General features: G+C 38.5%; 1 protein-coding gene across 1 annotated transcript in view; it reads right to left on the bottom strand.

Annotated features, from left to right (window-relative positions):
* PHEX (phosphate regulating endopeptidase X-linked) overlaps positions 1 to 19,792 on the bottom strand; it is a 273,600-nt gene extending 253,808 nt beyond the window's left edge. Inside the window, exons 1-3 of the mRNA XM_056793356.1 lie at positions 19,706 to 19,792; positions 19,072 to 19,217; positions 10,248 to 10,316 (exon numbers count right to left, since the gene is read on the bottom strand). Coding sequence (XP_056649334.1) covers positions 10,248 to 10,316; positions 19,072 to 19,195 — 193 coding nt within the window. The 5' untranslated portion in view covers positions 19,196 to 19,217; positions 19,706 to 19,792. The remainder of the gene's footprint in view (positions 1 to 10,247; positions 10,317 to 19,071; positions 19,218 to 19,705) is intronic.
* Between the last annotated feature and the right edge of the window lie 1,290 nt (positions 19,793 to 21,082).

The raw sequence follows: 21,082 nt of genomic DNA, 5'->3' as shown, positions 1-21,082 counted from the left end.
AGTGAGCCCTGGACCTTACTGAATGATAGAGTGGGAACTATGCTTTAGAAAAATCAATTTAGTCTATCAGTTGGGGAATGGCTGGGCAAATGGTGGTAAATGATTGTGCTGGAATATTACTTGCTGCCATAAGAAACAATGAGCAGTTTTTTAAAAACTCATAAAGACCAACACATGATTATGAATAGCAAAATGAGTAGAACCAAGAGAATATCATACATGGCTACAGATAAGAATAAATTGTGAATATTACTTCTAAAGAATGAACTGAAAATATGAAAAACAATTTATATATACATAAATTTAGATATACATTTAGAAATACAATTTAGATATATATCTGTCCCTCAGATGATGTCCTCTATGATGTGGGGAGGGAGAGACTGAGATACTTGTAAATAAATTCTATTAATTTTTAATGAGAAAAAATATAATTTTTTTAAAAGGAAGAAAATCAATTTGGCAAATGAGTAAAGGATGGATTGGGATGGGAAGAGATTTGAGGCAGGAAGACCTACACCATAGTCCAAATGAGAGGTGATCAGGAGCTGAAATAAAGTACTATCTGTGGGAGTAAAGAAAAGGAGGCAGAAATTAAAGATTTTAGGAAGGTAGAAAGAAACAAGATTTGCCACCTGATATGGAGAGAGTCAGAGTGAAAAACCAAGGATGACACTGTGGAGGAAATGTTTGGAAAGTTCTATTCTGGACCTGTTGAGTTTGAGATACCTACAGAACATCTAGTCTGATATGTCCAAAAAGTAGTTTTTGTGGTGGTCCTGGAGCTCAGTAGAGAGACTAGGATTGAATATATCAATCTGTGCGTCATCTTATAGGAATGTGAACTGAACCCTTAGGAGCCAAGATCACCAAGTGAGATAGTACGGAGCAGAAGTAGTAAGAGTAATGAAGTTCATTTTAGAAGTTTGACATTAAAGAGAGGAAAGCTAGAGAATAACTTGAAGCATCAAGAGAAGGATTTTTGTTTGAGGCTAGAAACAAGTTTGGAAGAGGACAGGATCTAGGATCTAAGTGGGGTGCCTTGGAAAAAGGTGATCCCCTCATCCTCTGAGACTGGAGCCAAGAAAGAGAAGGTGGGTGACGACCTAGAAAAGTTTTGTAGTATAGAGGAGAGATAAGGGAGATCATGACAGATGTTCTCCATTTTCTAAGGAAAGAAGGAAGCAGGGTTTTCTGCTGAGACTAGGGAACAGGGATGGCTTTGGTGGTTTGGAAGATAGAGAGGTTTGGGAAGAGCAGGGGATGATGTTGATTCAATAAGGGATGAGCAAAAGGATTCCAGAACAGCCCTGGGGACCCAGATGGGGATAGTTAACAGGAAGCCAATCAGCATAGCTTCAGGACTTTCTTCAGCTTTCCTTAGCACCTTGGCAGTAAGAATAAAGAAAGCAAATGCACAGGAACCTAAGGAGGAGGATCAGCAGGGTGTGAACAGCAGAGGAACAAGTCAATTTCTTTTTTGCTGTTCTGCCTATGTAGATGAAGAGTGAATATATTTAACTTATGAAGTGGTCCCACTAATGCACAATATTTGTAATGGCATAGAGCAGCCTTCAAGCTCATTTTTCTTCATATACCCATCTTATTTTCTGGCTTACATACAGAGTAAAGAAGGAAGAACAGGAAAAAAATAGAAAAGGGGAACCCTCAAACTCTCTAATGCCTCCTACTTGTCCCCCAGGTGTTCTTGCAGGTACTTAGAAAAACTGCAAGATCAGCTTTGACCGAGGCCCCAGGAAAACACAAGAGAGCTACATCACTCCCAGAGAATTTGGAAAGAAACTCACTCAGTCAAAACACTTAAGCTTGGGCTCTCCCATCTATTATTAAAGAAAATCCACAGCTGTGTGCTATGGAGCACTTTCTGCTGAAGAACTGGGATTTAAGCTTCCAAGGGACTAAGGTTGTCAAGATACCAAAAACCTCCTTTTCCCTAATTCAGTTCTTCTGACGGACAAAGAGAAGCCTGGGTGGCCTTAACTTTAATAAAAGAAATATGATGACGTGGTAAACCTGTAAATGCTCAAACCTCTCCCAAGTCATTCAGGGTAAGTGAAATTATTACCCTGCCTCCATCTCACACGAACTGGAGTCAAGAGGAGTGTATGGCATTATATCTTAACACAAGACCTAATGGTATATGTAGTGATTGAAATAAGGGGAGGAAATGGAATTGAAATGTCCTTCATCTTCCCACATCCCCTATCTCCAGCTCTCACTTAAAGAGATAGGCAAGATGGAAAAGAGAATAATGGAAAGGAAGAGAGGAGAGGAGAGAACAGTACTCCCAAGAAATTATTCCCTATTCAAGGAAGACAAAGTCAAATTAAAATCACCAAAAAAAGTTTTAGAGTTTCTCCTTCTCAGCCTTATCTGAGAGGTATCTAGGTGACTCAGTAAATAGAGGGAAAAAGTCTGGAGTCTCAAAGAACTGAGTTCAAATCCAGCCTCAGCCACTTACTCACTGTGTGACCCTGGGCAAATCATTTAACCTTCTTCTGCCTTTGTCTCCTCATTTGTAAAATGAGGATAATAAAAATACCTCTCAGGGTTATTGAGTGAGGTCAAATGAGAAAATAATTATAAAGCACTTGGGCCAATACCTGGCATATAGTAAATGTTATATAAGTGTTTGTTAGTTATTATTATTATTATTATTATTATTATTATTATTATTATTATTATTCCCAGCACAAGAAATAAAAGAGGACTTATTAGATCAGGGTTCTGGCAAATGTCAGCAGAGGAAATTCACCAAGTCTTTCTAAGTGTCAGATTGTTCATCTACAAAAAGAAATCATAGTCATATTCTACCCACTTCATAGAGGATCAGAGTGATGGGAAAGGTAGAAGTTAGTGAGAATCAAACTGTTTTGGACCACATAAATAGTCTGCAATTTTAAGAGCTATCTTATTTACCTCTTTTCTTCATCTCACATCTTAGACATGATCATTATCACCCACTAACTCCTCCATCACTCTAATCGCTAATGAAAAGATGGCTCTTCTCATTGCTAAAGCCAGCTTCTGTACGTATACCCTAAATCCCATCCTTTGCCATTTCTCCAACATACTGCCCCCTACTATTATCCTCATCTCATTCTGTAGTGTCTCCCTATCTACTGAGTCCCTTCCATGCTGATTATAAGCACACTATAGTCTCATCCATCCTTTAAAAACCCACACTAGATCCTGCCATCCTCAATAGCTATCATCATGTATCTCTCTTCTCTTCTAAGCTCCTTGAAAAAATGCATCTTCACTTAGGGTCTCCACATTTCCCTCTTCAACATGACTTCTGACCTCATCAGGCAACTGAAATCATTCTCTCTAAAGTTACCAGCGATCTCTTACTTTCCAAAACTCCATTCCTAGCCTTTTCTTAAATCTCCTCTTTCTTGACCTCTCTGCAGTCTTTGTCATGATTAATTCCCTTGTTCCTCTCTGAGTTTTGGGGATAGTCTTCTTTTTTGTTCCCCTTCTATTTGTCTGACCTCTCCTTGTGAATCTCATTTTCTGGATCTTCAGCCCTTGAGGCTCTGTCCTGAGACTTCTTTGTTGTTTGACAGGGCGATGGTGGGGGAGGGTTGTAGAGGGGTCTCTCTATACTCTGTCCCTTGGTGATCCAATCAGTTTTCACAGATTTAATTATCATCTCTATGAAGATGACTTCAAATTCATATCTCTTTCTCTCTCCTGAGTTCCAGTACTACATCACCTATTGCCATTTGAACTAAATATCCCAAAGTCGGCTCAAACTCAAAATACTGAAAACAAAACTCATCATCTTCCCCCACCCACCCAAATCGTCCTCTCTTCTGAATTCCTGTCACTGTTCTGGGCACCATCATCTTCAGGTTATCCAGGCTCAAAACCTCAGTAGTATTCTCAACTCCTCACTCTCATTTACTCCACATACACAATCAACATCTCCCAAAAATATCCTCTTCTTTCCACTCACATAGTCATCAATCTAGCTTAGGTCTTCATTAATAAATACTTATTTCTTTCCTTCTTTTCCTTCCTTCCTTCCTTCCCCACTGCTTCTCTCCTTTCCTTTCTTCCTTTGTTTTCCTTCCTCCTTTCTTTCTTCCCTTCTTTCTCTCTTCTTCCCTGCCCCTTCCTTTCTCCCTTCTTTCCATCCTCCCTCCACTTTCTCCTCCTTTCCTTCCTTCATCCCTTTCTTCCTCCCTTACTCCATTTCCCTTCCCTACTCTTTTCCTTTCCTCCCTTTCTTCCCTCATCCTTTTCTTTTTCCCTTCCTCCTTTCCTCCCTCCCTCTCTTTCTTCCTTCCTTCCTTCCTTCCTCCATTCTTCCCTACTTCCCTGCTTCTCTATCCCTCTCTTTCTCTCTCTCTGCTCTCTCCCTCCCTCTCTTCCTTCCTCCCTCTCTCCCTTCTTTCCTTCTTTCCCTCCTTCCTTCCTTCCATCTTTCTTTCCTTCCTCCCTCCCTTCCTTCCTTCCTTCTCAAGGTTCAAGCAGCTAGGAGGATTGCGGACTCTTCCTGTAGAAGGTGGCACGGGAGCTGTGCCTTTAAAAGAAATTAAGGATTCTGGCAAGTCCTAGATTATTGCAATAACTTCCTAATTAGTCTTTCTACCTTAAGCCTCTCTCCCCACTCTAATTCATCTAAAGCAAAAGTCTGACATGTCACCCCCTTATTCACTCTAGTAGCTCCCTATTATAAGCTTAAGGATAAAATATGAACTCTTTGACATTTAAAGCTCTTTATATTATTTTCCCTTTCTACATTTCCAGTCAACTTACACATTTATTATGACATTTCACACACATACAGTGCGGACAAACAAACCTACTCTGTTTTTCACATGTTTTTCACCTCATCCATCTCTATGCCTATGCACTGGTAATCCCTCATGCGCAGAAAGCTGCCTCTTCCTTCTCCTCAGAATCAGGAAAGGAGGGAGGAAGGGAGGGAGGAAAGAAAGGAAGGAAATATTTCTTAAGCACCCACTCTACCAGGCACTAGACTAAGTACTTTACAAATATTCTCTCATTCGATTCTCACAACAACCCTGGGAGGCTGACACTATTATTAACTATTTTTTAAAGTTGAGGAAACTAAGGCAGACAGCAATGAAGTGACTTGCCTAGGGCAGTCAGTTAGGAAATGTCTGAGGCTAAATATGAACTTGAGTCTTCTGGACTCTAGGCCCAATGCATCACCTAGCTGACTCTATCTTTATCTTCTATCTACTCCTGATATATTCTATATACACTTATTTATGTATATGAAGTAAGCTTCTTGAAGGAAGACACTATTTTTCTTTTTTCTCCATATCCCAACACTTGGCACCATTCCTAATGTATAGTAATTGTTTCATAAATGCCTGTAGATTGATTGATTGACCACAAACCAAATATGAGATCTTTGTTCAGTGACCAAGAAGTAGACATACTACTGGAGGAAATAAATCAGATAAATCTTGATTTTCTCACTATAAATAAGAACACAAATAAAACGAAGTTGTTGCTAAATGGAAGGATGGCTTATAAGGCAAATGGTGAATAAGGAAGCTGCAAGGTTTGGTTTAACTTGGATCCAAAAGTAACAAGAAATACATTTGTGTGGAATACTTCATTTTTATGAATTGCAATATTCATAATAAACATTTGGAAAAAGACCACTATGAAAACAGTTGTAGTTAATGTGTCATTAGTTGTAGAAATAAAGGTAGAGACATTCTTTAAAGAATTTGATAAGAACCTTTCAATTAAATCAACATATATCACTGTAATGGGGTGAGAGAGATGGTCAGGGGACCCCTGATCAGATGAGTACTGTCCTGCTCTACACCTGTTGAAATTACAGGATGTCAAGGACAGATAGACGTTCTGGGGTGAAAAGGGCAGATAACACAAATGTTGAGAAGTAAGCGCAACCCCTTTCATACTTGCATATTCTCAGTTGCGCCTTGTAAAGGATGACACTTTCCAACTTCGTCCAACAACCTGAAGCATACGTTAGGTGCTAGGCAATGTCATGAAGGGCACTTAACTCAGAGTTCAAATGATGTTCTTGTTTGTGAATAACATTGAATTGAACATACCAAGCCTCAGAGCATTACAGTTTCCCAAGTGGGATCCATAATCACTCCAAAGAGTCTGACCTAACTATATTTATTGGAAAAACCAAGTAAATGAAGGCTTCTTATTGTTCAAATCATAATACTCAGACAACTCATAGAACTGGGTCATCCACATACCCATACATCTCTTGGGCAAAGATAGAAAATTTGCAACAATCTGGGATAGAACTGAAGAGAATTAACTAGATGACCTTGAGGAAATCAAATGGTACTTTCCCTGAAACGAGAGGTATCTTTCAAACAATAATATTCTTCTAGGGATGATGCATGATTGTGAGTCATGGAATACAACAGATTCAAAAAATTAAAATTGAGCATCACCCAAAGGACAATGGAGAGGTGCATAATGGACATAGGAAGGTCACAACATTTCACAACTGAAAATTTTTTCATGAAAAGCAGCACAAATGGCATCATCAGAGAGAGAGAGATTTGAGAAAAGGGATGGTTGGTCCACAAGGCCAATAAAGAGTAAGCAATGACAGTCCACATACCCCATTGATATCTAGAAAATGGCAAGACCTTCTATGGAAAAGTCAGGAGAGGGCATGAATTTGAGTTGCATAATAAGGAGGTAGCTAGGTGGCTCATTGGATAGAGAACCAGGCATGAAGATAGAAAGTCCTTGGTTCATATTGGACCTCAGACATTTCCTAGCTGTGTGACCCTGGGAAGTCACCTAACCCTCATTGCCTAGCCCTTATTGATTTTCTGCATTGGAACCAATATGCTGTATTGATCTAAGACAAAAGGTAAGGGTTTAGAAAAAAAAAAGTCGCATAATACAAACAGGCACAGATGAAGTATATCACTGAAAAGAACCACATCAATGAAATCATACATACACAGATGTTCTGAAGAACTCACCTTGCAAGATTATGATGAGGAAAGCATTTTATGAATTATAAAGCATAATAAAAATATTATGCTGCCATATTATATAGTATTATAAACTATGGAAATGCGGGCTATTATTATTAAACTCAAATTTCCCCTATCTTTCCCTGAACCCCTTCTCTTTACCCTATTCCTAAGCTCAGAGTATAGGCATAGAAACTTAACCAGTTTTCTTGATTTTGATGAAGTACACTAAACAGGTGTTCCCAGGGCCCCTGGGGCTTCTGGGTTTCAAATTACATACTAGTGGAATATATCTTGATATGCTTTTCCAATAGAAACAGCAAACTCTCCGTTTTATTTTTAACATTCATAAGTCATTCCCATAAGTGAAAATTAAAAACAGAACTGCAAGAAGGAGAAAAAACCTACTACATGGCAGGTGGCCTTATTATCAAGGGTCCTTCTGGAAAGGAGCCTGCAAAATTATTATGGTTTGTGAACAAGAGATGGGTAAAGTTTAAACAAAATAGGTGTCCCATGGTGAAAGAGTGTTTGTAAATATTATGAATGTTAAAAGTTTAGGGTTTTTTTGTTTTTTTCTTTAGTGAACTCTTCCACCTCTCTAAATTTTTCTTTGTGTTCTCTTTCACACTCCTTTATCAATGTGATAAACAGAATAAACATAGAATAAGGTACATATCAAAAATGATAATCCAATATTTTCCTTAAGTGGTCCACCATCCTCAACTATACATTTTCCAAAAAATATTTTTGTGATAAGTGGGTATAGGCATCCTTCTAGATGAAAACAGGATAAGACCTAAGGACATAAATCATCCTGGGGGTGAAGATTTGTAGTGTGACCATTTACAAACTTAGAAATAAGTAATTGCTATAAATCAAGAATTACGTTGTTTTTGTTAATTGCCTAGACTTAAGAAAGTGTGAATAATGCAGATTAAACTTAAAAGTGATTACAGGAGCAGTTGGTTTGCTCAGTGGATAGAGAGCCAGGCCTAGAGACAAGAGGTCCTGGGTTCAAATATGGCCTCAGATATTTTCTAGTTGTGTGTCCCTGGACAAGTCCCTTGAGCCCATTGCCTAGCTCTTACCACTCTTCTGCCTTGGAGCCAATATTTGATTCTAAGATGGAGAATAAGGATTTTTTTAAGTGTATGTACATATATTCTCCTTGACTTAAACATCTACCAGCAAACCTTTGAATTGCTCTGCAAACATTGCTTGAGCTCAGCAGAAGTGCAATAGAAAGCTTGAGGAATGAAGTTATCACCAGAGCAGAGGCCTAGGGATTGTAGGTTAATAAGAATTATTATTATTAGGTAACTGGCATTTAGAGAGCACGATAAGGTTTGTAAAATGCTTTATATCCATTATCTTAATAGAGCTTCACAATACCCATGAGTGGAATATAAACCAGTGGGGGTGTGCCAAGATAGTTGGGAAGCTCTGACATGATTTAGCTCTGAAATGTTCAGTAATAAAAGAATGATGGAACCAAAACCCAAGACATGCACCAGGCAGAGACCCACATCACCCAACAATTTTTGTGGTTCAGTCATTTTTCAGTTGTGTGGCCCCTTTTAAGGTTTCCTTGGCAAAGATGCTGGAATGGTTTGTCATTTCTTTCTCAAACTCATTTTACAAATGAGGAAACTGAGGTAAGCAAAGTTAAGTGAATTGCCCAGGGTCACACTATTAATAAGTGTCTGAGGCCAGATTTGGACTCTGGAAGATGAATCTTCTTGTCTCCAGGACTGGCTTTGTATTCACTGAGCCACCTGGCTGCCTGACCTCCTTCTCAAAATAAGCAGGGGCCAAGAGAATCCAAGAAAGAATAATGAAGGAGAACTGTCTGCAGGATAGGTCTTGATCCTATTAGGACTTGTGATTTCCACTCTGATAAATATTGAAATAAACTAACAGGAGTCCTTGATGTTGTCTACCTAAAGGGCCACGTGAAGAATTAAGCAGAGGATCCCAAACATCCAGTTAAAGTTAAAGTTAAAGGGAAACTAATCAAGTGGGTAAAACTACAGAAGCTTAGCCTAGAATTCAACACTCTTCATCTTCATGGTTTTGATACACTATTCCCTTTATTTTCCCCTAATTTTCCCTCTTCATAATCTCAGCCTCTTAAAATCCTACTCCATTCTCCTAGCTCATTTGCAACAATGAAACCTTTCCTAATCCAACCTCATTTGATCTCATAGTATATTGTACTAATCTTATGAAATTATATTAAACTTATATTTATGTCTTAGATCCTTTATTGGATTATAAAATCATTGAGGGCAGGGACCATATCATATTTATCTATGAGGGATGAAAGAAGGAAGGAAGGAAGGAAGGAAGGAAGGAAGGAAGGAAGGAAGGAAGGAAGGAAGGAAGGAAGGAAGGAAGGAAGGAAGGAAGGAAGGAAGGAAGGAAGGAAGGAAGGAAGGAAGGAAGAAATTAAGGGAGTTAGGAGGGAAGGAAGGAAGAAATTAAGGGAGTTAGGAGGGAGGTAAGGAAGAAATTAAGGGAATTAGGTGGCAGGGAAGGAAAAAAGAAAGGGATAGAGGAAAGGGAAAGAAGGGGGAAAGAAGGAAAGATGACATGGAAAAAAGGGGAGGAAGAACTTCCCATTGGAAATATTCTCTGTGGGATACCCACTCACATATGACCTTATTAATCTCAATTAAAGATGGACATTTAATCTCAAAGAATACACATGTGGTCCAAAGAAACAATAAGTGAACATCTTAGTAGTATCATGTAAAACGTCTCTCCCTTATAGACTGGACTCAAACCTCAAAGATAAAAGTCAAGGCCCTTTGACTTCCAACAGAGCCTATTGCTTAAGAAAAAAATAAAATGTCTTTCTGTTCAACAATAGCCTAAGAGCTGCTAGTCTCCATCTGTAGAACAGTCTTAAAAGGGTTTGTCAGGGTGAGATGAAACTATATCCAGTGTGGATTGCCTCAAGACTGGTTTGAAAAGAGACTGTTCAGCCTTCTCATTTCCATCATAATTTCCTTTCAGAGAATATAATGCAGTTATTCCCTGCAAGCAAAACAAAAAAAAAAAAACCAGAAACCTCCTGTTCAGGATTCCACACATAGGGTTTTTTGAGCCAAACTTAATATTCAGTCAAAACTGCATTTTCAACACAGTAAACCTCCAACAAACAGAAGTCTAAAAATGTCACCTGTTTTTATTCCTTTCCTCAAGGTACCATAATTACAACTCAGTACAGGATGGAAAATTGTTACTTACCGACTTCAATGCATTCTGGCGTCAAGCAGTACTTCTGTTTAACTCGAAGATTTAAAAAACCTTGGCTAACTGAAAAATAGACAAGAAAAAAAAATAATAAATTACCTGTGGTGTAGTAAGCCACAGCAGAGGCATGGATTTCTACAGCTGAGTTGTTTGGGATAGCACTGGGCCCTTTTGGTTTTTCATACATTGTACAATGACAAACAATTTAATCTTCAGAGTTTCATCTTAGATGTTATATCAACCCCATTGAAGAGAAAAGAAAATCAAATCTTAGAAGCAACTGAGAGTACTGGAAAGAGCCCAGGCTTTGGAATCAGAAAATCTCTGTTTGAATCCCTGCTCTGCTACTATTTTGCTTGTATGACCTCAAATAAGTTATTCCTGTCTCTGGGCCTGGTTTTTTTCATTTATGAAATCAAGAGACTTTGACTAGAGGATTTCCCAGTTTCCTTTCAGCTCTTAATCTTTGATCCTAATGATTCCATTAGCGTTTGAATTTTTTGAAGGCAGGAACTGTATTTTGCTTTTAGTTTGTTTGGGAGGAAGGGGTTGTATCCCTAGTACTTAGTCGAGTGTCTGGCACAAAATAGACACTTAAGGGTTTATTGACTGATTGACCTGAAATCTGAGTTATGCACAGTATCTCTGAGCTAGCATTGGACATATAGAGTAATAAACACTTATATATGTATTCTAGATGTCACAATTACAGTCTTCATAACTGTTATCCAAGTCTAGATTGGCTAAACCAGAGTGGTTCATGATCAGGTTATCCTCCCCCCATCCCCACACAGTGATGAACTTTTAGGCCATAGCAACTCTCAAAGACCATTTATTAAAAGGAAAGGGATTGCAATAATCATTGGTGGAGGGAATATACATACCAACAAATCTGACCCAATTAGCAGGCATTTTTATTAAACTCCTACTCTACCCAAAGCACTATGCTTATAGGTGCAAGAATCTTACCTTCTACATAGGGAATACAAGATATAAATATATACACACACACACACACATATATATATATATATATAGATCTCTATATAATTATTTGAGGAGGGAGAGATAGCTAGCATCTTAAAGAAATAGAAATGGATTCTTTAGGAGGTAAAACATGAGACATTCCTTTAAAGGAAGAAGGGATTCTATGAGACAAATATAAAAAAAAAATTCCAGGCATGGAGACAACATGTAAAAAGAATACTGAGTTCATAATAATATGGATGAATTAATTCTATTAAATGAACAGGAAGGAGACCAGTCTAACTAGAACATAGAGTGAGTAAAAGGGCATGATATATGATAAGTTTGAAAGGCATTCTGAAGGTAGCTTTAAATGATCATTGGAAGAATTTGCATTTTATTCCAGATGTAGTACGGAACAACTGAAGTTTCTTGATCAAGGGACCATTATGGTCAGGCAAAAATTACAAATGCTTTTTTAAAGTAAATAGATAGGTAGGTTGATAGATAGATGGATGGGTGGATAGATGGATAGATGATAGCTGGATAGATAGATAGATAGATAGATAGATAGATAGATAGATAGATAGATAGATTGATGGATGGATGGATGGATAGATGGATGGATAGTTAGATATGGATGGGTAGATGGATGGATGGAGATAGATGATAGATGGATGGATAGATTGATGGATGGATGGATAGATGGATGGATAGTTAGATATGGATGGGTAGATGGATGGATGGAGATAGATGATAGATAGATAGATAGATAGATAGATAGATAGATAGATAGATAGATAGATACAGTAGACAGATAAGGTAGATAAGGTAGATGGATAGATATGTAGGAGTCCAGTGATGTTTTTTTTTTTTTCTATTGTAGAGAAAACTGTACTAAAGTGGAAAGGTTTTGTGGCTGAAAAAGAAAAATCCTGAGAATGTCTAATCCCCAATAAGGTACTTAGAATCAATACTGTGTATTGGCTTCAAGGCAGAGGAGCGGTAAGAGCTAAGCAATGGGGGTTAAGTGGCTTGCCCAGGGTCATACAGTTGGGAAGTGTCTGAGGCCAGATTTGAACCTAGGACCTCCCATCTCCAGGCCTGATTCTCAATCCACTGAGCTACCCAGCTGCCCCTAACAGAGAGCTTTGATATCCACCCTGATGTAGGTAAGAAATATCTTAATTCCCAGCCTTAGGATACTCTGCCCCTAAATTTTCTTAGGTGAGTATAGTGATTTTTGTCTAAAGACATGCAAAGGGTGTCACCATATGCAATGATAAGCAAATCCAATAAGAGTAGGCAATGTTTCACCAAGAAGGCATGAGTGGGGCTGCAGCATAGGAGTTTTAAGTACACTAGATGAGTTTCCAGTATATTCACGTGTCTCATGCCCTGCTCTTGCATTGAACATGAACGTATTTGCAAGAAAGTGTACCTTGGGCTTATGGAAAGGAAGTTCTATTGCAACTTTTCTGACTGTTCATTTTCTTTAAATGCCCTTGCTCTGCACTAATTATATCCTCTAACCAGAAAAAAAAAAAAGATAAACACTTTGGTGAGGCTCACAGATTATAGCTTTGAGTGGACAAAGAACTACAGGGAGTCTTGAGCCTGCCTAGCTAAGCAGGGGGGCCCTACCTCACAGAGTGGGACATTTTATCAGTGTCTGAGGCCTGAAAATGAGCTGCCCTGACTCCAGGCACACTAGCTGCCCCATAAATAAATGCTAGCTATTATTCTATATTATATTCAAGAATATTTCTCTTTCCTCCAAGTCATTATCCAGTGCCCTCAGAAAGCAAGTTTCCAGGGGGCCTATCCCAAAGCCCCCAGGGTTACAGTGTCTTACAAGTTTCCTGGCACAGGATCCAGGTGTTGGTGTCTTTCCCGATGGACCTAATTTCCCCAGCTTGGGAGCAGCATCGCTTCCACTGAGCCCCCCACAAGACTGCTCCCGAACACCACACAGGAACTCGCAGGAGTTCGACATGTTTCTTTACCAGGGGATTTATAGCAGCTGCAAGTTTGGATTTCAGAAATATTTTGGGTCACTGGGGAAATCATGCTGAACTCATTATTACTGTTATCTGTGAGCGGAAACCAGGAGTCATTTCAAGATGTCATCACAGGGGATTAGAGAATTCCATAACAGCATGGGGACCTTGGTCTTGATGTCGACCATCCAAACCCCCTAAGAATTGTCCGGTGGAAAGAGGCAAACTTGCTTACACTCCTCCAGGGAGGGGCTCAGGGAACTGTTTTGGTGCCAGGGTTTCAGCTAACAGGGAAATATCTGGAGATCACTTGATAATATGATTTTTAATAGCGTCCTAGAAAGAGAAGTAGAGGGGAAAGAATCTACTTTTGCTTTTGACTCCTTCCCTAGCACCCCTCTGAAAAGAGCACTTTTGCCTAGATTCTATTACAAATATTGGACAGCTGTAGTGGCTCAGTGGATAGAATGCCACTCATTTTCCTGAATTCAAATCTGGTCTCAGACACTTACTTGCTAAGCAACCCTAGACAAGTCACTTGACCCTCTTTGCCTCAGTGTCTCATCAGAAAAAAATGAGCTGAAAAAGGAATGATAAATCACTCCAGTACTTCTGCCAAGAAAACCCCAAATAGGGTCCCAAAAAGTCAGGCACGACCGAAGAACTACTGACTAACAATATCATAAATATCAGTAAATTATTTTTGGGATAACATCAGAGAAAGGCCTGCCTGCTTTCCAGAAATCAGCTTTTAAAAATGAAAGTGCACTTTGAATTTTCAAATTTAAATAATAATAACTTTGCTCTTCTATTTCTATACAAATCTTTCATGACATCTAAGTTATTCGAGTCACATATTTTTACAAAGTGATATATTGAAGGTGTCGGTTGGATAAGTCATTAGACATTAATGCAAATAAATGATTAAAAACTAAACCCAAGACAAATGATTAAAAGGCAGAATTTGGTGGGAGAAATGGTCCACAGCTCTGATTTCATGGCTTTGGCAAACTTCCTGTAAACTTCCTGCTGCACCGATGCAGATCAGCAGCTCATCTATAATCCACAGTCCAAGAGCGCTGCTTTGCCCTTTGAAAGGTTGAAAGTATTTGTCCAAGGTCATACAATTGTTTTATGGCAAGCTGGACTTGAGTCTGAGTTTTTCTTTTTCTTTTTTTTTAAACCCTTACCTTCCGTCTTGGAGTCAATACTGTGTATTGGTTCCAAGGCAGAAGAGTGGTAAGGGCTAGGCAATGGGGCAAGTGACTTGCCCAGGGTCACACAGCTGGGAAGTGTCTGATGCCAGATTTGAACCCAGGACCTCCCATCTCTAGGCCTGCCTCTCAATCTGCTGAGCCACCCAGCTGCCCTGAGTCTGAGTTTTTCTGACTTTAAGCTTGCAAAACAGACTGAAAAGCAAGCAAAAAGGAAATAAAGTTTAACTTTAGATGAATTAGGGCCTACATACGGTGTCGGAAAATTCTAGTTCTTTGGAGACTAGAAAGAGAATTGATTTTCATATTTAAAAAGTAAATCAAGGACAATAAAACTGGGTTAAAAATAATCTGACAAAAAAAAAAGGAATTGTTCCTTAAATCTAAAAGAACACAAAATAATTAATTAATTAAAGGAAAGATTATGTTTGATTTGTTTTTCAGTTATGCCTAACTCTTTGTGACTCTCTTTGCGATTTTCTTAGCAGAGAGTGGTTTGCCATTTCTTTCTGCAACTAATTTTACAAATTAGGAAACTGAGGCAAACAGAGTGAAGTGACTTGCCCAGGGTCGCACAGCTCATAAGTGTCTGAGGTCAGACTTGAACTTAAGAAGATGAATCTACCTGACTCCAAGCCCAGCACTTTATCTTCTACATTATCTAGCTGTCCTTTGTATTTTATTAATAAGATTTAAATAAAAGTAAAAAGGGAAATTGAATTTTTTTAGGGTTTCTCTTTGCTTAAGGAAATGAAGGAAGAAAAGAGACATATAAGACAGAAGTTTCTAGAAAGCACCAAACCTGGAAAAAATGTTATTTAATGACACTAGGAATGTTCACATCTATATGCCTCAATATTTAAAATCCTAGACAACTAAAATAAACATCTGAAAACACTGCTTAGGCTCTAACCATAATATTGGTGGCTCTTTATTCAGGGGGAAAAGAAAAAAAAATTTTTTTTTTGGCGTTATCACAGATCAGACACTATCAAAAGGGAAAGGAGCTAGAATTGGAATTTATAGATAGAGGTTCAATGGAGAGAACATTGACCTGGGAAGTCAGATCTGGTATACTTTCTGGCACCAACTCACTGTAAGATACTCTATCTAAGGCCTCATTTTCTTCTTACAAAATGAAGAGGCTGGCATAGACAACTGCTAAGAGTCTTTCCAATTCTACCATTCAACATTCTACATAGAGGAACGTACAGGAGTCAGCCTGGCAGCTCTGATTGAGCTGATTGTTAAATTTTCTGTGTAAGTGAGCATTTACGCCTCAGGAATAAGCAAACACTACAAATTAGAACTTGATTCATTGGTTTGTTGATTTCTACACTGAAGAAAGTGATGGAGAAAATGTTAATAATACAGATTAAAATCTGTCTCCATCTCTCTGCCTCTCTGTCTCATTCTTTCTCTGTCTCTGGCTGGTTGTCTCCAACTATGTCTCTATCTCTATGTTTTCCTTGTCTCTTTCTCTGTTTCTGTCCTGTCTCTGTTTCTCTCTCTCTCCTCTCTCTCCTCTTTTCTCTTTCTCCCTGTTTCTCTTTCTGTTTCTCTCTCTTCTCTCTCATCTCTCTTCTTTCTCCCTTCTTTCTCTGTTTCTCTCTCTCTGCCTCTCTGTCTCTGCTTTTCTGTGTCTCTGTCTCTATTTCTCTCTGTCCATCTATCTCTTGTCTCTTTTCTCTCTTTCTCTCAGTTTCCCTCTCTTCTTTTTCATTTCTCTCTCTTCTTTCTCTGTGTTTCTCTGTCTCTGTGTCTTTCTGTCTCTGTCTCTGTCTGTCTGTCTGTCTCTCTCTCCTCTCTTTTCTCTCCTCTTTTCTCTTTCTCCCTCTGTTTCTCTTCTCTCTCATCTCTCTTCTTTCTCCCTTCTCTCTGTTTCTCTCTCTCTCTCTCTGTCTCTCTGTCTGTCTCTGCTTTTCTGTGTCTCCGTCTCTATTTCTCTCTGTCGGTCTATCTCTCTCTTGTCTGTTCTCTCTCTCTGTCTCTCAGTTTCCCTCTCTTCTCTTTCATTTCTCTCTTTTCTTTCTCTGTGTTTCTCTGTCTCTGTGTCTTTCTATGTCTCCTAAATAAATCCACTAGAACTTGTACATTCAAATGAGAATTTTCTTTTCAAGTTGTCCCTTTAGGAAATCATTCTTAATCCAATGAAGCTGCCTTTGATCAAAACACGTGTAAACTTCTCCTTGGGGAATTGCATTTTGGGAAACAGATCCTGACTGGTTTCAGAGACAGCACTGAGTTTCAGAGGGGCTCTGCCACTTACTGGGCATAGGGCCATGGCTAAAATATGCCATCTCTCTGAGCTTCAGCTTCCTCACCCATAAGTTGGTGGTGATACCTTTCTTGACTCTCTCACTTACGATCAAATGACAAATTGCATAGGAGAACTCTTTTCATGACAATACAATGGAAAAAGGACTGGCTCTAGAGTCATTGGCTGTGAGTTCAAATCCCCTCCTACCTGTATAAATTTGGGAAAGTCATTTAACTTCTCTGTACCTAGATCCTTTTCTAATTCTAAAATCCATAAATCACAGGATCTCTGTAATTCAGTTCAGTAAGTGTGTAAAGGAAGATCATCTCATTTCTTTGTTATCATGTATTTTTTGATGAAAATCTGTATTGCCTACTTTGATACCCTGATGTCTTTCCTTGATTTTTGACTTTCTAAAATACAATCTTCTCCCAATCTCCACCTCCTTGAACCCCAAAGGCAGACATTTCTTGTTAGTGAGACTATTTAAAAGAATATGAAAAAAAAAAGAATATGCCGAAGGGGCAACTAAGTGGCTCTGTGGGTAGGGAGCCAGGGCTAGAGATGGGAGGTCCTGGTTCAAATCTGGCCTCAGACACTTCCTAGCTGTGTGATCCTGGACAAGTCACTTGACTCCCATTGCCTAGCCCTTACCACTCTTCTGCCTTGGAGCCAATACACAGTATTGATTCTGAGATAGAAGGTGAGGGTTTAAAAAACAAAAACAAACTGAGAATATTCTATAAGCCCTCAAGATAATTCTAAAAGAGGAGGTCCAAGGAATTCAATGTGGAATGACAGGATCAAAAAAATAAATGCCCAGCCTCATTTGAAGGTGACCACTCTCCCTGGGATGTCTAAAATCTCCTGTATTTGTTATCCCCCAAATCAGTCGCATTCTATCCCCAACCCCCAGCATAATGTTAGCTCTTCGAATGTTTTCTTTGGGATTTTGTCTATTCCCTGCATCTAACGCAGCCTCCCTCACAGGAAACACTTGAATTTCTAAAGTTGGACTGATTCCTTTACACTCTACAGGTGACGGTAAATTGTAGATCCTTAATACAGTTTTACACCTTACCCCACTTGGAACATTCAAGATAGGATTCCACTGAAGCATGGACTTAAAGCTTTTTAAAAGGACCACAAAGCCAAAAGGCCCATTAGGACAATTTGTACTCCCAGAAAGTAGGAGATGCGACCAATTTTCTAGATCTACAGCAACACAAAATGTGGGGAAATGGTTTTCTTCTTTTAACAGAGTTTTCAGACCACATAATTCTTACTCTTTTTAAGAGAATAGCAAATCAGCAGTTTTGCTCTGCCAACATAACTGTGGATTCCTGGATTCTCTGCATGCCACAGAACATATTCTCTACAGCCATGTGAATTGTTAAATACAAAGCCTCCCAAATGTCTCTGTATCTTTCTAGATGATCAATTAGATTTATACACAATGACAGGGTTAAACCCAGAAGGGACCTTAGAAACTGTCTAGGTTAGCTCCCTATTTTACAAATGAGGAAACTGAGGAACAGGAAGGTGAAACAACTTAAACTAAGTCAAGCTAAGGATTGATGGAGAGCAATAAAAAGAATATTTTCAAGTTCAAAACTGCTAAAAGTCTAGGAAATTCCTCTTCTTTAATCCATGAGGGATTTTTTTGGTTAGAAATAAATTTTTATCAATACCCACAGATTCAATACATCCAAGTCAACAAACATTTATTTAAAAGCTACTATATGCCAGGTACTATAATAAACAGTGGGAAGTTAGGAAAGGCAAACAGTAGTCCCTACTCTCAAGGAGCTCACAAAATGACTTTTCAAGAAGATATAGTACCATAATTTGATTTTTCTTCAATAAAATCTTCACTTCTCTCAACTTTGAGTATTTAGTAAAATGGAAATAATTTTTTTACTCCTCACCTTTGATTTCTAGAATATAAAAAACATATCCCATTTTTAAAAAAGATTGTTCAATTTATATAGATTACTAGTCAAACACTGATAAAAATCAAATGGAAAGAAAGCTCAACATGTTTCTGTTAAAGTAATAAATAAAGCAGGATTTTGTTTTGGTTTTCTTTTTTAAAAATTTAACTCAAATTAAGATTTATAGCATCTATAAATTCTGATCTTTCTGTGGGATGCTCGAAAGAGTTTGTCTAATTTTGTCTCCAGTCGGTCAAAGCAGCTTTCATTCAGATCAGTGTTCTAAATCATTTTCTTTTCAATTGAATAGAATCTCAAGATTGCTGCACATATCTTTGTAAGCAAACCCTAACGGACCCACATTTCAATAAAGTTCAGTCTATCAATCCCGAAGGAAGCCGCCAGTACCACCACCCTTCCCTTTGCTTCTAAGGGAGAACTTACCTAAGAAGAGAAGGGTCCCAAGAACAGCAGTCCCAGTGATGAATATGACCAAAGCAATTCGGATGGCTTTGTTGGCCGTCTTCCCAGTGCCTTGTTTTGCATTTTTGCCAGCCTCTGCTTCCATCAGATGAACTCTAGACGGGCTTCTGGAAGAAATTGGCTTTCCTCTGGTTGGTGATTGATCTCAATATGTTAGTAACTACCTGCTTCCATGGGCTTTCTCACTCGTTGTTGTCCTTATCAATGGCTTAAAAATACATTCCTGTTCCAAGTCTCTCTTTGCCCCTGTCTCTAGAGCAATTAAAAAAATAAAAATAAAAAACAATCCTCCTAATATTGATGGTTCTAGGGATCACCCTGGCTGAGTCTGGTGAAATAGACAGCGGCGATTTTATCCAAGTCCCTCTGAACCAGCTGTTCGTCAGTCCCCTTTATCAGGAGTTCTCAGTGAACATGGTTTACTGTGTTACCGAACAGATGTTTTAGCTATTTAAATGTATAGTCACTTAGAAGAGGAAAAAAAAAACACACTTGTATGTATCAAATCTGGACTCATGTCAAAACTCCTGGAAACCACAAGACTGACGGGCCAGGATTTTCTCTACCTACTCAGAGAGTTTAATTAACCACTGACCTCAGTTCCTTCTTTTTGTTGCAGCCATTCAGCTTGGCTGATTGGTCTTCATCAAGAAGATGCTGCCAGTGTGTGATTCTCTTTTTAAAGCTTCCTAAAAGTTCTTGGGATATCCTGTAGCACTTTATTTTAGGAACATTTTGTATGATTACATGTGCCAAAAATCAGTCATACTCCAGGGTAGTGCAAAGTAGCAATTAAGACGACCTACCAAGGATGGTGTTTTAGACCTTAAAAAGAAAAAAAGAAAAGAAAACCATTGGTGTGGGATGGATAAAAACCATCCTCCATCTGATACTATGAATCTTAAAAAGACTCTGAGAATATGAATTCAGCCTTACAACAGCAATTTCAGAAGGAGAAAAGGGTGAACTTATTTACACTTTTAGCAATTTTCCTGAAAGATATGCCCATATATTTTTCATTCCAGCCTAGAGGAGGTATTCATTAGTTGGTGAATTAGGGAAGAGGAGGAGGAGGAGGAGGAGAAGGAGGAGGAAATAGAGGAGGAAGAAGAGGAGGAGGAGGAAGAGGAGGAAGAGGAAGAGGAGGAGGATACTGCATTAAAAGTTGTTCTCTAGAAGATTCTCCAAAACAAATCTGAGGATGGTAGTATATTTGGAAAACAAATCCTTCCGTGATGTTAATCATTTGGTCTTAAAAATCTTTCCTTCTGGTTGTTTCATTCAATTTATCTAATATTTATTAAGTGCCTATTGCATGTAAGGCATTGTACAAAGTATTGAGGAGAAATGAAATATTCCCTACCATCAAGGAATATTCCCTTCACCATTCTACTGGAGGGAAGGAGAAAGTAATGTTGTCTTTATAAAATATAAATACAAAGTAATGGGGCAGGGGAGGGGGAGACCATCAGTCCAGGAATTCCAAGAAGCAGGGTAAGGAGAAAGAACATTCCAGGCTTGGGGGCAAGGCCTGAGCAAAATTAGAAGGTAGAAGGCCTTCTCATTCTAAGAACATTACTCGTGTCCCTGAATGGAAAGAAATACTGATAATCCATAGCATTAATTCAAAGAAGGAAGGTAAAGGTTTAAATATATATTTAAATTATTATATGTGTATATATATATACATTTTATATTATATATATTTCATATATTTATATATATATTACTTTTATCTACATATAAATATGTTTTGATGATATATATAAAACATGCTTAACATTTAATTGGCCCAGAGGATCAAAGGTCAAACCATTGATGTCCTTGGACTAGTTACAAAAGGTGATCAGGGGCTTTACTTCCAGGTTTCTGACCATTGCACATTTTCTCCCAGCTGGGTAACTAAATTAACTTGCGATTTGGTCAAAACTCTTCTCTTTTCCCAGCCTCAGTTCTCTAATCTGTTAAAAAA

This window comes from Monodelphis domestica, chromosome 4 (assembly GCF_027887165.1).
Source record: "Monodelphis domestica isolate mMonDom1 chromosome 4, mMonDom1.pri, whole genome shotgun sequence".
NCBI lineage: Eukaryota > Metazoa > Chordata > Mammalia > Didelphimorphia > Didelphidae > Monodelphis > Monodelphis domestica.
The sequence above is the reverse complement of the archived record's forward strand: the minus strand, read 5'-3'. Positions and strand labels throughout refer to the sequence as shown.